At 36.8% G+C, this 16,933-nt stretch overlaps 1 protein-coding gene across 2 annotated transcripts in view; it reads right to left on the bottom strand.

The window, feature by feature from the left end:
* Nucleotides 1-10,651: 10,651 nt before the first annotated feature.
* Nucleotides 10,652-16,933, bottom strand: part of LOC132101650 (UPF0606 protein KIAA1549-like) — a 50,657-nt gene continuing 44,375 nt past the window's right edge. The window contains exons 14-21 of one of the 2 annotated variants that reach the window (XM_059506746.1): nucleotides 16,705-16,910; nucleotides 16,311-16,540; nucleotides 15,979-16,105; nucleotides 15,157-15,468; nucleotides 13,792-13,844; nucleotides 13,467-13,612; nucleotides 13,211-13,338; nucleotides 10,652-12,323 (exon numbers count right to left, since the gene is read on the bottom strand). In XM_059506746.1, the coding sequence (XP_059362729.1) occupies nucleotides 12,084-12,323; nucleotides 13,211-13,338; nucleotides 13,467-13,612; nucleotides 13,792-13,844; nucleotides 15,157-15,468; nucleotides 15,979-16,105; nucleotides 16,311-16,540; nucleotides 16,705-16,910 (1,442 nt within the window). In that variant the 3' untranslated portion in view covers nucleotides 10,652-12,083. The remainder of the gene's footprint in view (nucleotides 12,324-13,210; nucleotides 13,339-13,466; nucleotides 13,613-13,791; nucleotides 13,845-15,156; nucleotides 15,469-15,978; nucleotides 16,106-16,310; nucleotides 16,541-16,704; nucleotides 16,911-16,933) is intronic. The other variant, XM_059506749.1, reaches the window with a different exon arrangement.

Raw genomic sequence — 16,933 nt, 5'->3', positions numbered from 1 at the left:
AATGGAAACCCAAACACATTGCTGTAAATATAGCAGAAAATGAGGAATGAAACCATCTATTTCTGGCTGTTTAAGGAGAGAGAGAGAAAAAAAGTTGTGACAGAAACAGGTCCCAGAGGAAAGAAAGTGAGATCTTTTTAATATCTCAATTTTTATTTTTAGGCACCAATGAGATTAAATGATGAGCAAATGGAAATTAAATATATTTCTATACTTACTATATGTATTATGTCATATTAATTTACAACCAATTTTCTGTTATCTAATTTTTTTTAATCAGTTATAGTTATAGTTTTATGTGTTACTCTATCTTAACAATTATCTTATTTGTGTCTGTTTTATATCCCCAAATACATTTTAGGAAACAAAGCTGAGACAAGGTCGATATTTGAATTGAACACAATAGAGAACTCCATTAAGTCTCCTCAGCATATGAAAGCAAATTGTAAGCAGTAAAAAGTCTTGAAAATGCAGGACATGAACTGAAAAACTGTTACAACAGCTTTCAAATCAATATACATAAAACTGAATCTGTAATATTCTGGTTGTTTACTTTTTACAGCTTCTGACTCATATTCAGCTGATGTTTGCACATGACATCCCTTGGACGTCAATATCTGCCACAAGGTCAAGGGGTCCCGTGTACTTTGTTGCACTGTACTGTCCACTTCCTCACAGATATTCTAGTGAGACAGGACAAGAAACACTGAATTAAGGATGTCTGCTGTATCTACCACATACTGATTTCCTCTCACAAGGTTACACAAACATACACTCAGACATGCAGCATAGACAAAGGTTTTGTTGGCCAGATCTGGTTCTCTGGGGACACCAAACATGTGACGCACACTGGAGGTGGACAGAACCGGAGAAAACAATAGAGAGCAGGCTGACTGACCCACCAGCTGACAATAAATATGCTGAATCAGCTGGTCCTCTAACAGAACATACACACAGAAGCATTCCTGCATGTGTGCATACGTGCACACACACTCAATGCAGATATTCAAAAACAACTATTAAAAGAAACGGTTACCCCAAAATGAAAATTTACTGACACAGGCGCCCAAAATATAAATTAATTTGTTTCTTAACTTAAATTTCTTACATTTTGCATTACATAACTTGCTCATAAATCTTTATTATATATTATGGACTTTTAGCCAGAAGCGATGGTTTGAAGTTTGTAAGTAAAGGAACGCTATAATTATGCATTTGTTTTTAACAAACACACAGCTTTTCACTTCACAAGATGTTGATTGATGGACAGGAGTCATGTGAATTACTTGTGGATTATTGCGTTTTATTTTTCAGCTGTTTGGACTCTCATTCTGACGGCACCCATTCACTGCGATTTTTTTTGGGGGGTGAACTGTTCCTTTAAGTGCAAAGAACATAGTAAAGTATTATCTCATTGGATCTCCACAACTTTTTGTAATATTCAGCAATGTCACATACCTTTTTTAGAAATCAGGATATCGTTGAAAATAACAGCCCAGACAACCTTAGCAACTGCATAGCAACACCAAGCAACTGTCAAGTATGCATAGGCAAGTATTACATATTTTCATTTTCAAATGTAAAAATCTAGTAATTATTTAGGCATCTAATGTATCTATAAATAAAAATAATATAAAGGTAGTATCAAATATGTTCATACAAGGTCATATCTTTGCTTAAACTGTTCCATTTTGCACTTATTTGGTTCCCCTTGTGGTTTATTGTTCTGCTGAATTAATAGCGCTGAAGCCACTAATGATTTTTCAGCATGTTTTCCAAAACATGCATGCTCTCTCTCTCTCTCTATGTTATGTTATTTCTTTATTTGAAAGGGGACAGTGTACATTAATAAACATTAAAACAATGTAAATGTACCCGAGTTAGCTCAAAAGTGCTAATTTTCATCGGTAGTCCCCCAGCCAGATTTAAACAAGGCAACCTTTAAAAATAATTACAAGTACAAAATCACAAAAAAACATTTTTTTTTTTTGCATACAACACATTATGGTTAATAAATACAATTCATATAAAAAATGATATAATATTTAAATACACACATACTCTCTCTCTCTCTCTCTCTCTCTCTCTCTCTCACACACACACACACTATACTGAGAAAAAATATGCATAGATGGAGTGTATAATGTCATTTGCTTGTTTTCTATCAGTCACTGATGAGTGTTAATCATGCTATTTTAAGGGCTGTGCAGATGGATGGGACAGTGTGTATGAATGCTTCACTTTTGCTCCCTGTAGTTTGGCAAGACACACACAGTTTGGCAAGTTTGGCAAGACACACACACACACAGACAATAAGAATGCAGCATATGAGAACTGAGCTAAAAGAATCCACAGAACTGATCTACTGTAAACTCAACAAGCATTTCTCTGGAAACCCCCATGAAACCAAAAGTGGAGTTTTGTGTGGAGGTTTATAATGCTTGTGTGCTAGCTTTAAGGTTCTATAATATACAAAATATTTGGTAGATATACAAATTTCACGTTCAGTCTTTAGCTTTTGACAAAATGGATTAAAGATATCAATGATCATACAGACTGCTCCTAAATTTAAACACCAGCTCCCTCCAGCCAGCAATTACTGTATAAACCCAAATCATCATTGGTCAGCAGTGGGCAAATTATAAAAATATTTTCGTAAAGAACTTTCTATAGCTAATTTTAGGGCCATTCTGTCCATATAAACTGCAAATGCTCTGCATATTCAAGCCATTTGAGATCAGGAACTGGCTAATTGGAATTACTAAGATTTTGCTTGTCATTTGAAGTGTAACATAAAGCTTACACAATAAAATGTTGGAAATACACATGTAACCGTCTATAAATTATTTATATGCCAAACTGAATTTTTTTTCAAATCAGTGCCAGTTTTGAAGGTATCCACAACAGCTTTGGCTTTGGTGCTCTATTTCTGTGAATCTTCATTATGGTTCTATGTTCTCATTGGTTTGTTGCCATGTGCCATGTTGTTGCCATAAAAAAATAAAAAAAAGTCTGTCTATGAATTGCTTACCCAAATGGAAAAATGTGGTTTTGCTGGCAGATCTAGAAAACCAAAAATCACATTGTATTTGATGGAAATCGAACTCAATTATATCAAATGACAAAGTTTTCTCAAGCAAAGCAAATTTTGAAAGCACCCTGAAAACATCATCTTCCTACTTTTTTTTTTTTTTTTTTTGGTGTAAACAAAGAATGTTGAAAAAAACATTTCTTGGTAAAATTCTTGAGCATACTAATCAGAATTAAAATTGCAGGGTTTTTTATTGTTACATTAGTTTTCCATGTGTTTGATGTGCAGTGCAATTTGTTGCTTTTGTCTCTTACAAATATATACACACATACATTTGTTGTTGTTTTTACATCTATATTGTTTGAAAATACTGAAACAGCAATGACAATATGTTAGTATGCTTTTGCAGGGTTGTGTTCTTTCTTTTAACCAATGTTTGAGTTACAGATAGCATTCAGACGACTAAATGTCTTGTTATGCTGCCATGTCCTTATTAAAACATCCTCTCACAGGCCAGACCTATAATGAGACATGGAAGAAGAAATAAAAATGAGTTTCCCCTTGTTTATTAAAGGTCCCTGACCGAGCGGCAGACTAGGTCAGTACTCAAAGCATCATGCTGCAGATGCCCAAATTTCAAGGCCATGATTCAATGTGATTATATTTTCCACAAAGGCTGCAGAACTGCTGCCTTTTTCCACTGTGTGCTTGAATGGATTTCCTCTCCAGATCTCCAACTCTGAGAGGAAAAGGAGGAGAGGAAGTCTGTGTTGTTTTTGATAGCTGTCTATCCTTTGCCTCTTTGTAATTATCTGTCCTTAGAGTGTGTGTATGTGTGTTTTCTGTACCTGATAATGGTCCATCCTCTGGCTCAATATAATCTGTTCTGACTGGCAGGTTGTCCTGGATTGGGTGTTCCTATTTCCAGACACACAGAGAAATAAGAACACTGTCAATCAATCTGTTTTAAACACATCATTTTAATGTTGTGACCCTGAGTGACATAAAAATCACAGGGCTAGATAACAGTCCCCTGAAGACAGACTGAAAAATCCTGCTACAATAAGTCAACATGACTCTTTTTCCAGATTTATGACTTGCATGAAGAATACTTCCAGAATTAGGAAGGAAACTTGCATTCCAAAGTGACTTGCTGTATAAGTTTACATAACAGATATAATAGAAAACATGTGGATAAAATTGAAATGAATATGTACCTAAATGCAAGTTTCTACAAGTTCAATATTTCCTGTAGCTCAAACATAACTAGAAATGTCAAGTTCATTGGTTCAATTCCCACTGAATGCATTAACTGATTGAGTGTGTTTTGATTACATGTAAAAAAAATAAAGGGTGTTTCTCAGCGATGCCATAGAAGAACCACTTTGGAACTATTCCTTCTCTTCTTACTCTTCCTTTGCAACATTTCTCATTCTACTTTAATATTTGCAGAGGATTGCCAGACACAGGAACATGTTTTTAACAAAACAAAAACTGGCTCTCAGAAGTTCAAGCCATTGCTCACAAGCACACAAACATACACAAACATGCACAAACACATTTAAGTTTCCCCTTGTTCAGCATTCTTTTCCTTTTTCCTGTAGCCTAGATAATGGAGGTGTGGTTGGATTCATCTGGATTTTCCGCTGAACATCACAAAACATCTTCACACTCAGATTTCATTTCAAATACATGGGGTCAAACTAAAGTTTATCATAACTTCATATCATAATCCTGTGGTCCAAGTTAAACATCACTATTACTATTGCTCATCATATTAAGTGAATAGACCTCTAACTGAAAGTATTAAACTTTAGGACAGTGATAGATTAAAAAATAAATAAATATAAAACAGGTTAGAAACCCCCATTACTCAGCATTAAAGAATTAAAAATCATTTTTAAAATAATGCATTACAATATTGCATTACTCAAAAAAATAAAAAAGCATAATTTAGTAGCTTCTTATAAAAGGTAGTGTTACGTAACTTTTGCATTATTTTTCTCATCTGGCCTGAGCTCGCTTGTTTGTTTTTAATTTTAAAAAGCTATATTTTGGCAAATGTTAAAGCCCTTTCATTCCTTCAGACTGAAGGAAATGTAAATTCATGCTCAGACAAACCTTTCAGCTGCAATGGCATTCTAGATTGCATGAAGAATTTATCTAAAATAATTTTTGCTTAATAGAGTCAGCAGCAAAGAATTGGTTAATAAAATAGGATTAAATACAGGATATTTGTGTTATTTAACACTGTTGCAAGTTTGCATTATATTCTAAGTTTGCATTTCCTTTTGTTTATTCATTTTGAGAAATACTGAATGCATGTTCGCATTTAGTCTAGAACTACAGTTAGCATCATGTTTACACTGCAACTGCCATTTTTTTTTTTTAAACTCAGATATTTTCTTGTAAATTACAAAAGTTACTTTAGTAGTTGCTTAAAAAGTAATCTGATTATGTAGCCACTCACACCACTCACATTTTCTTCATATATATGTATACATTCGGTTAGGGCTTAATATAATAGTCTCTTCATGGCTATATGATGTGGCATGGAATATACAGGGCTTGAAAACTTGATAGCTGTAACCCGGTTTTTATCTTTGAATCAAGAGTGTGTACATGAGCACACATCATGAACACACATAGCCTACACATATGCAGCAGTTAGCTCCCGTTGAAAAATGATAGCCCTTTAATGGCACCCCCCCCCCCCCCCACTTCTCTTTAATTCACCACACACACATTTTCACTGCATCTGAACTTGAGACCGTAACTGACCTATCTTTGTGGGTACCACGTGTCTCATACTAACATATTACTTCAACATGAGCACTCTCGTCAGCACTGGCTGCTACTATAACACCATGCGAGAGTGTGTGCATGCCTTTAGAAAGGCCTTATTTAAAATAAAACACAAAAAAAGGAAAAAGTCTAAACAGAGTCCCTGACACAGCAGGGGACGTGAAGGACAGGCTGTTCACCTAGAGGTTAAACATAGGGAAGATCAATCTTCCTCAAGGAGAGACGGGATGCTGGATTTATGGGCAGTGATGACGTGGGATGAGAAGCATTCTGGGAGCTCTGCAAATACCTGGAGAGAGCTATCCATTAGCATTCCCATTCATCTCAATGCCATGATGTTCTGGAAATGCATGATTTTTGGACACAGAACACTAGCAACTTTACTTAAGTGTGACGTTAAAGACAGGAGACAAGGGAAAAGTCCATTATTTATAGTCCCAAATCAACACTTTTATACTGGAATGTTATGATATGTATGCTACTTAAATATTCTATGATCTTTTATTTTAACTTTTCATATTTAATTTTAGATACTAGAAAACTACCCAAGAAGGATTATTCTTAATACAACCTGAAAGCATAGTTCACCCCCACACCTCAAAATTGTTTTATTTTGTCATCATTTACTCTCTCAATAATAACCTGTTTGACTTTGTTTCATTTGTAGAACACACACACACACACACACACAAATAGTACAATTGCCTATAAGAATCAGAAAACGCTTTCGCAGTGATATGGTTTAATTAGCAAAACATTGCTTTATAGAAGCCAGACCCACCCCCCCCCACACACACACACATACCCACACACACACACAAGTATAATAGCATTGATAATGAGGAGCCTTTAAGTCTTGTTCATGGCTTGAGACCTCAATAAATCTCAATAGCAGACTAGGCTAGTCCTAACCTTTACAGTGACTCACAGATAAGTTAAACTTAAAAGTCCAAGCCAACTGAAAAGCCTTTTAAACATATCAAACAAGCCTAAAAACTGGTTAGTTGTTATTTAAGGTGATCAGCTGATTGAACTCTCAGACAGATAACGCTAGTTCCGTCATGTAGATCTTGAGCTAAAGTGTAACCAGTTTGACTTGTGTTAAATGACTTGTCTAAACATGCACACTTACTGATAAAGAGCTGAATGAAATCAGTCCATGTCGATTAGCTTTGAGACATCAGTCTTCAGATTTATAGAGTGTGTTCCAAATCATATACTTTTACATTATTTTGTAGATAAGAGGGTAAAAGTCAAACAATAAAAAAATACACTTTAAAATCTGTACTAATTCAACCAAAAAACAAAGCGTGGAATGTTGGGTTATCAGACTCTGATGCTCTATTACAAAATAACCTTAAAAAATGCATACTTAATACAGTAGTGTATAGTGCATATTATACAATTTCAGTATGTCAGTTGTGACTCCAAACCAAAATATAGATGACACCATCTTGCTTTACAGAGATTTTTGTCCAATCAAATTCTGAATGCAGAATGCCCCTCACCAATAGAATCTTCAACTGACAAGTAGCTAGTCATGGTCCATTGCAGCGACGTAACTCTTTAGAATTGCATACTAGCATACTTGACTTTTTCTTGAAATTAAGAAAAAAAGTCATAATTGCGAGATTAAACTCTTAATTTACTTTTTTTTATGACATGGAATGTCAAAACTGTGAGAAAAAAGTTGCTATTATTACCGTGGCAGACATAGCTTCCATGCTAAATGAATAGAGTTCTTACCTTCTGTGGCCTGATGATGGATGGACGGGGAATATGTGGCCATTTTGTGTCCAGAACTGGGCTCCTTTCCTGGGCATCGTCTTCTTCTGAGAGCCCTTCTGAGCTTGGGTAAGAATGAAGTGTGTCCTGGTTCTCTGTGTCCGGTTCTTTGGTTTTGAAGTTGGTCCCATTTGTCTGGGTCTTTAAGGAGATGCAGCTAAATGAAGGCTGGCTGTCAGTCCTCACTGGCTTTATTGGACCAGGCTGAGTGAGAACAGCCAAGCCCATGGCAGGATCCGGCCGGGTTTTCGAGAGTTCTGGGTCCTGGTATGAAGCGGGGTCGGCAGAAACATCTGGAGGACCACCAAAACAGGACTGTAGCGCTGAGCACGGGAGCCCATGCATCACGCCTGAAGATACAGGCTTTTAGTGTCCAATCAGATGTTGAGGCTCCAGTTTATGGATGAGATTCCAATACAAAAATGCATTTCAGGATACCATCACAGTTTGGTTTCATGCAAAAAGCTGCATGACCTGCAGAGATGTGATCATAGACTCAACATAAACAAGTATAGGTCTAAATCTTCTCCATGTATTCATCTGAGGAACTTCTTAAGTGACGTGACTCAACACATCCCTGTAAAATTTTCAACTAAAAACCGGCTCAATGCACTTCAGTCTCCTCCATACTAGTTCTTTTTCTTAACCTGCTCTCTCTGAGGATGAATGTGAGGCTCGGGCTTCTGCGAGCGATGGGTTCATGGGGGTGTCTGAGTGTCTGGTTACCTGAGCAGGTACTCCCCCTGCCAAGGGCCTGTGGCATTGTCCTTACACATCCCAGTGTGCCAAGCAGAGGTGTTGGATTTCAGGGACACAGTAACTGATAGGCTCTCAGTGAAACTCAATTGTGGCGGGTTAAGGCAAGGAGCATAAGAGAGAGAAAGCGTTATCAGAGACATCAGGACCAGTCGCTGGACTGAACAAATACTAGAGTACTAAAATACAAATACTAAAAAAATTATAATAATAACACGTCAACCAGTCAGGGGTCACTAAATGTAAACATGTTAAGATTTGTCGAATTGTCTATAAAAGAGTTTGTTTATAGGTAAAACTAATCTCTTAAATTAATCTGCTAGCTAGACTAGCACAATAATAGCATAACCTTATGGGGAAAAAAATACCACTTTGGTACAGCTTTACAGTACTTATTATGGAAATAATACACATTATAAGAATAAGTGTGAACTAAAGGTAATGTTTTTGGACCCTTTACTACATATAGAAATGTATGTAAAGCAATTTCTGTTAAAACTTTGTCATGCATTTAAATGTATTTGTCATGATGAAGTGACATGAAGTTGCAATTTAGTACATTTAAATATAATATCAAATAGTACTGTACACTAGAGTTAATCTTAAAATCAAGTAATTTACATGTGCTTTAGTATATTAGACATTCAACACATCAAAACGAATCTTCTGTATGTGCTGTATGTGTATTGATGTGGTTGAACTAGGTATTTCAGTCCAAATTCAAAATATCGGAGAGTTTTTCACCCGACCCCTCCTCCTCAGACTTGACCCAAACGCAGGTTGCCAGATTGACGACATAAACTGGAACGAGTGCACTTGACGATGAATGACATGAGACACGCAGTTTTTTCTGCTGAAATACAATTGCATAAACTGGCGGTGAGCGGGTTTCACAAACCAAAACAGAGACTGACATTCCGGCCTGGAACACACATTTTCAAAGCAGAGTAACTGACTGTTGCATTGGTTTTCAAGATAAACAAGTAGCTACGTTAACTTAGCATGTTTCTTAAATATCTGCAAACATATTGTGGTATTTTAATGCTTTAGTAGAGTCAACATCTTACATACAGCACCTTTAAAGCACAGCTAAATATATTAAAACGTGATTTAAAATATACAAAAGTAAAACTTTTGTTTTGACATTATTACAAAGTTCCCCTTTTAAAAGTGTACTTAAGAAACAATCACGAAAGTGTACTTTCTTTAACTACATTTAATATTTATTTAATATTAGTTACCCCATCGGGAGTAAATGACTGGTCTGAAAATATGCCCACATTTGACAAGGCAAATATTAGCACTAGGTCGCCACATTACACAAGCTGGACAAATTGCACAATGCAGGGCCGATGAAACATTGATGAGTCCTTTTGTTCGAGAATGTAAACAGGACTGCAGTTTCCACTCCACGAGGAGCTGTGGTAGGCCTACCATATGTGCACCATAGAAACACGAGCTCAGGGAGTCTGAGCGCCTGAATCATCATGTGAAGTTACTATAACTTAATAACGATGCCTTTATGTGTATTTTAAAGGACAGGCTGTGCAGATGGGTGGAATTTTTCAATGAAAACCTGGTTATTTAGACCTGCATAATTAAAGAAAACAACAAGCCTGGAGTTATTTTGGTTAATTTGATTATACGATCTAGTTGTTCCGTGGCTAGTTATTATTAGTCCATGGACACAATTTGACATTCTAAATACTGCAGTTCATAATGTTGCATATGCAGTCTTTATCTAAAAAATTAACAAAATAATAAAAAATTAATAAAAAAATATGCATGGGTTGCAATTAGCCTATTTTCTATGGATAAAATAGTATTTCCTAACATATTTCATAATAAGGACTTTATTAATAGTCCCCCACAAATGTAAACCGTCATAATTTAATCTTCATGCAATTCCAAATATATATATATATATATATATTTTCTCTTCCAAACATAAAAGACAATGTAAGAAATATTTTCTCTCTCTCCCTCTCCATACAAGAGAAGTAAATGGGTATAAACTAACAAGCATTTGGCGCCATCTATTGGTTTTATCCTGTAAATGTAAAATAAAGTATGTGACTCATTTTTAGGGAAAAATGTAAGAACAAGTGATAACCCGGAATTTGTTCTGTATGCATGGTCCTTTAATGAAACTCAAATCTAAATATTCGAATCTTTTGAGATACTGGAATGTTTTTTTTTTTTTTTTTTACATTTTCAGCACTCAGTAGGCTATCTGTAAGTTAGTAAATTTTGATAAAGCAAACAACAGTCACCCATATGGTAATCATTTTTAATTGTCACTTAAATAAAGAGTCAGCAGATTTTTAACTACAAGTCAAGGTAGTTCCAATGAGACAAAGTTAAAATCAAAATAAAAAAAACTCATTCCAACAAATGAACAAGGGCAGATCAAGTGAAGTGTCCTCAACAGAAGTGTCCTTTTTTCTTAGAGCAAATGATGCTCCTGTTTGCAACATGAACACAAAAATCATTTTAGCACAAAAGGCAAGAACACAATTTCAGCATGAAATAAAGTACAACTAGCCAAGGGATCAGTGTTTTAGTGAGTCTAACACTACAGATTTATGCTTTTCTAACACATCAAAAGCATGAGGACAGAGGAATATACTGCACCCATTTAATCAACAGCAGTTTAATGAGCAATAGTGCATCCTGGAATAATAATTATTATAATAAAAAACACTTTCTGCTATGAAATGATGAAAATGCAGTTGGGCAACAAGCCTGAACTTAATCAATAGTTTGAGTTTAAATAATTCAAACTGCAAATACCATTTATACAGTGGTAATACTGAAAGTACTGACTTATGCAGAACTGAATTATCCCAATTTCTGTTTCTGAGAAATAGATGGATTAAAAATGAACAAATGGACAACAGTTTAAGGAATGTTCTGGGATCAAAATAAGTTAAGCTCTATATGCACATACTGTTGATTAGCACAGACAATGATTTTGACTCATCCAAAAACATGTTCACACTAATGCACTTACAATGGGGCAAGGCATTCCTGACGGATTTAAAAGACAAAGTGTGCACTTTTTGCTTTTAGTGAAGTGGAACTCTACTGCAGAAATTCTAAAACTTCTTCAGTTAAACAAAATGTACAGATGACCTACAGAGATAAAAGAATCAGAACCATGTATAAACGGGAAGCTGATGCACTGAGAAAACTAAAAAAAACTAAAAAACTTTTTATAGATCATAGAGATTAATTTAAGGTATCAAAAGCAGTTCAGCTTTCAGTGATGAGAGTCTACAAGAGCCAGTGCAAGGTATAAAATGATTAAATTGTGAAGGCAGTGTACACAGCAAAAAAACAACACAATGTGAAAAACACACACACACACTTCTAATAGAAGACCACGGGAATGTGTTTAGCTTTGTTATCCCGGTCTGTATAGAGCAGTTGCTACCAAATTATATAGTCGTCTGTAAAGAAGGTAAAAAAACATTGTTCTTCAGTCTCAGGATGCTGCTTATGTTTTGAACAGTGAGGGAAAACCGAACAGGAACATGGGAATAAAGGATAATTGTCTACTCTTCCAGTCCTACTGCTCTCTGCCACCAGACAGCAGCAGAGGCTACATGACTACAGTCATCGTACTCTCAAAAAAGCCACTTCCATGGGAAGTACAGTGTAGTGTAGTGCAGTTTCTGCCTGATGGAGCTGGAGGGGGCAGGTCTCAGCTGTGATAGCTGGGTACCGCAGCCTGTTTCTGGGAGAGGCGCATCAGTTCCTCTCGGATGGCTTTGATGAGCGAGGCCGAAGAGTGGTTGGGAGGGGAAGGCTCCTCCAGGGGAGCAGAGGGAGCGTAGCCCAGGCCGAGAGTGTCCAGGTGGGCAGGAGCAGCAGATGGCTCCTTCAGGCAATTCCTGGAGGTCTGGAATACAGAGATGGAGGTGTAGTCAAGAGAGCCAAGAACCTAAACAAAAATGAAGGAAGGAAGGAAGGAAGGATTTTTTAAAGGATTTTTTTTTAAGTATAAGGAGTTTAAAAGACTCGTAAAGTAAAGGGTAGAAAATGCCTCTTACTGAGGCAGAAAAGAGTGTGAATAGAATTTAGAGAGGACATTTTCTACACTTCTTTATGTAGCACCTTATTTTTTTTCCAAAGCCTGTTTATAATGTTTGTCAAGATTTGTATTTGACCAAAAAGGTCATGCATGATATTTTTTTCAGCTTTGTGTTTTATAATTCTTTGATCGTTATAGTTTTATGTTACATTCATCTTTATCAGAGATGTTTAACTTTATTTTCAGTCTAATAACAGATAAAAGCCATTAATTTGAATTCAAATTCCAAATTCCATTTTATTATACTTTTTTTTCCTATGTGGATGTTGTGATGGACATTTATATTTGATAGATCGTATACAGTGAAGGGGGTTCGTGAATTGATTGGAAGCTGATAATTAATAAAAATAAAATAAAAAAATCTAAATAAATTACTTGCTAAAAAGTTCAAATACTATATATATATATATTAAAATATTAACTTAAAATCTGAGGAGGTACTTCAAGAAAATATTTTAGGTCAAAGGGGGCTAACAAAAAAATTAGGAATCCCTGGAGAAGAAACGGTATATGGGTAGTTAAATTATATCACAATTACATTATATATTTATATTTGTAAGTAGCTGTGAAATAAGTGATAAAATTTCAATTTTTAAATGTTCACAATTTGCGTAACTTCTACAAATATTCTACATGGACTAAGGATAGAGCTTCATGTTCATAATATGAGTCTAAACACCATTTAAAAAAATGATTTGTTCCCTTAAAATCTAAGTAGGAGAGTATTTCAGACTTACAGGCTCTCTGTTGGTAGCGAGCTTGTTGTCGTCCTCATGATACGGGCTCCAGTTTAACCCACCGGGCTGCCGGCTGTCACCAACACGACCTGTCAGGCCAACGTGGTTTAAATGATGTAGCTGGGCACCTGTGAACCGACATGTACATTTCATGAAGTATACTTGATATTGCAGTATACTTTATATTGCGACATATAACGAAACTCACACATTTGATAACAGCACTGAATTTCTAGTAAAGCCTTTATGCTCTTACCTGTAGTCCCACCTACAGGCCGTGGCCTGGCAGAGGAGGGCAGTTCATCTGTGTGTCCCCCTCGACCAGTGTAAAGTGACTCCGGCTGCTGCTGTTCAACAGGAAGGGCCTCTCCTGACGGGATGTAGCTGGACCCTAAACCCTGTCTGGAGAGATACAAAGACATCAGAGCCCAGCTATTAGCAAACCACATTGTACTTGATTTCTCACATTACATCCATTAAAGCTAAAAACAGTACAAGTGAAGGCTTTAATGTGATTGGCAGCGTCACTCACAGTTCCCAAAGATCACACAAACCTTCCTGATCAGACTCGATGTACTCACCGATGTAATAAACCTTGCGCACTGGAAGGTGGCAGACCTAATTCAGCATATCTCTGAAAGAACACACACAAACATGTTGTCGTTGAGCTTTAAACATGTTGATAATTCTTGGCACATGTACTGCACTTTAATGCATAAAGGCTTATTTTAATACACTGCTAAGTCTGAAACACATTAGCAGCTGTATGTGCCACCTCAAACGAAGCTTCTCTATCTATCAGCCTAAATAAATCCTGTGACCCAGAAAACAGAAAAGCTTTGGCTGGAAATGCCCTCTTTAGGACAGCATACCATTCCCTGCTCCATATTGACTCTTAAATCAACCTTTGAGTTATTAGACAGCTCATATTTTGGCCTTTTCAATCCCCTTTTTTCCCTTCCATGAAAAAGCTTCAATATGACGGAAATCCATCATTCAGGACACAGTGTTGACAGATGAGGCTTCCATTCTGGGTAGTTTATTCTCAATCCGTGGAAAAGCCCAACTCTGTGTTCTTCTGATGTGCATCCAGTTTGCTTTAAATCACTCTAGTATGGTTTAACACACATCGACACATTCATAATGAAATCAACAAATTAGCTGATTGAATCAAACCACTATAACCAGAAATCACAAATGCACTTAGTCACTGCATCTGCTTAAATGTTAATATGTAAATACGTATGGTCATATGTTGATATGCTTGTGGTTGTGATATCAGAGATTTTTGTAATGATACTGGATATTTAATTGTAAATGCTCATTAACCGTATTTTTAGATTTTTTTTAGATTACCTTTGCTGTCCTATATGGCTATATCCTACACTTACTTTAATTTAAACACAGATAATTGAATAACACCTTTATAAAAACCCTGATTCAGCAAAAGTACTGTTCATAATGTACATTACAATGCTGTTGTCCCAAAATAAATTATTTCAAATGTATTAATTGATTTCATTTAGAAACAAAAGCAAATTTGCAGGTCAGTGCTCACTAAATTTTTGGTATGCAATCGGGAAGACGAAGCTTCTTCACATATGCATGTGTCTCCGATCTGAATGGAAGTGAATGGAGCGTGACGTCTAGTTTAACCCCAGGTTTAGACAAGGGGAAATCATTTAAGTACTGGACTGTATAAAGAAAACGGTGATACATCAGATTTCATCATGTGCTTTTTAATCACATGAATGTGAATCATCTAGTGGGCTTTCAAGACAGGATGTGTTCTGGAAAATCATACATCTATTCGCTTATAAAAGTAATAATGGCATAGCTCCTTAACAAACCGCACAATTTGAGGCACCATTCACAATGTGAGCCAGAGGCTTAGCATTAACAATTTGTTCAAATATCTATACCCAAGCACAGCAGATTGTTCTTACCCCTGTGTAAGGATTCAAGGGCAGGTATCCTGGGCCCCAGGGCCGCGGTCCACGGGATGGTGGGCTGGAGGCAGGTGGGGGTCCAGGGTTAAGCCCGACACCAGGCAGAGTGATGCCAGCTGTGCTTCCCTGAGATGAAGGAGAAACCAGGGCAAAGGCATCGTCCAGAAGAGAGTGCATTTGCTGCCGGGCCTCCTCTATAGACGGCTGAGGGGGCAGGTATGGGGGTGGTGGAGGAGGAGAAATCGGACCATGGAACACATCATCCGTCTGGGACAGACTATGATGCTCGGCACCCTGGTCTGGGTCCGACTGCAAAGAAAAACAGTTATTTATTCTCAATAAGGCTATACAAGTAAATCACAAAAACATTACGATTACTGAAGAAACATTTATTATTATTATCAATGTTGAAAAACACTGTGGAAACTGTTATACATTTTTTAAGGGTATTTGATGAATATAAATTTAAAAAGCATTTTTCTAACATAAATCTTTACAGTCAGCAATCAAACTGTCATTGTTTTAACAATCTTTACAGTCACTTTTGAACAATTTAAAGCATCTATGCTGAATAAAAGTATTAAATTCTTAAAAACCTGACCCCAAACTTTATAGCGGTAGTGTAATTAAACCTTCAAATATGATAAATTATATCAAACAAAAATTTAGGAAATTAGCATCGCTATTTCACCACATGGAGCTGATTACAAAATGTTTTGAATTACAAATATATGGAAAGAATGGAAATAAACTGTGTGGAGTTGATTACACACGCAGTCACACATGCAGAGAAACAGTGCAGCACAGAGAAATACTGACCACATATGCAATGTTATTGACTCCTGGGTATTTCCTGTATGTCCCATCACTGTCTGTCATTATGAGTCTATCTGTCAGATCACCGTTCAGCTGCTGTTTCCTTCTCTGTTTAGGAGAACGCTTCCCTCTGTTGCAGCAAATCACACACAAACACTTTTGAGTGAACATTTGGCCTTTAAATATTCAAATGATAGTTTCCAAGTATAGCTTTGTTTCCAGTATGGTAATGAAGAGTTCATAGAGATACATTTTTTGCATTCGGGCATGACTTTGTGTAGAAAATTCAGATTTGGTGAGAACTGGCCTGATTATCGGTTGAAGGCCCTTTTTACCTTTTCTTGGGCTCGGTGTACAGTGAGGGCATGTGGATATCTGGATCAAGTATCTTGTCAATCTGCATCTGGGCCTTCTGGTAGATTTGATCCTGTTCTTTGGGGTCGCCAATACCATCAATGAGATCATCCATAGCAGGAAAGTCATAATGGCCTTTCCTTTTGGCCCTCAGGCGGATCTTATTGCGATGGTGCTCAATTTCAGACTTGTGCCTTAAAGCCACCTGGATCTGGAGGACAAAGAACAGTCAATGATCTTGCAGTCAATGAGAAGCACATATTGATTATTGGTGATGGGGCTTTTAGACGCTGTGACCTTGAAGTTTGAAATGGGTCCCTAAGGAGAAGCCATATGAAATGCATTGGGGTGAGAAGTATGGGTTGTGTAGGATACCTCTTTGTTAAGCTTGGCGTTCTCTGCTGCTCTGTCATTGGCTGTAGGGCTGGGTAAGGGCAGGGCTGGCATCGGCTGCATGGCAATGAGCTGGATTCTATTAGGGGGGCGTTTAGGGCCATCCGTCGGGCGGGACATTCGGTCCACATGCTCAAAAATGGAAGCTGAAGATAAAGGCTCATCCATGCCATTCATTGGGGGTGGACCTATAAGGAATATGAGAAAGTGT

This window comes from Carassius carassius, chromosome 23 (genome assembly GCF_963082965.1).
Source record: "Carassius carassius chromosome 23, fCarCar2.1, whole genome shotgun sequence".
NCBI classification, from domain to species: Eukaryota; Metazoa; Chordata; class Actinopteri; order Cypriniformes; family Cyprinidae; genus Carassius; species Carassius carassius.
This window is presented reverse-complemented; position numbering and strand designations above follow the sequence as displayed.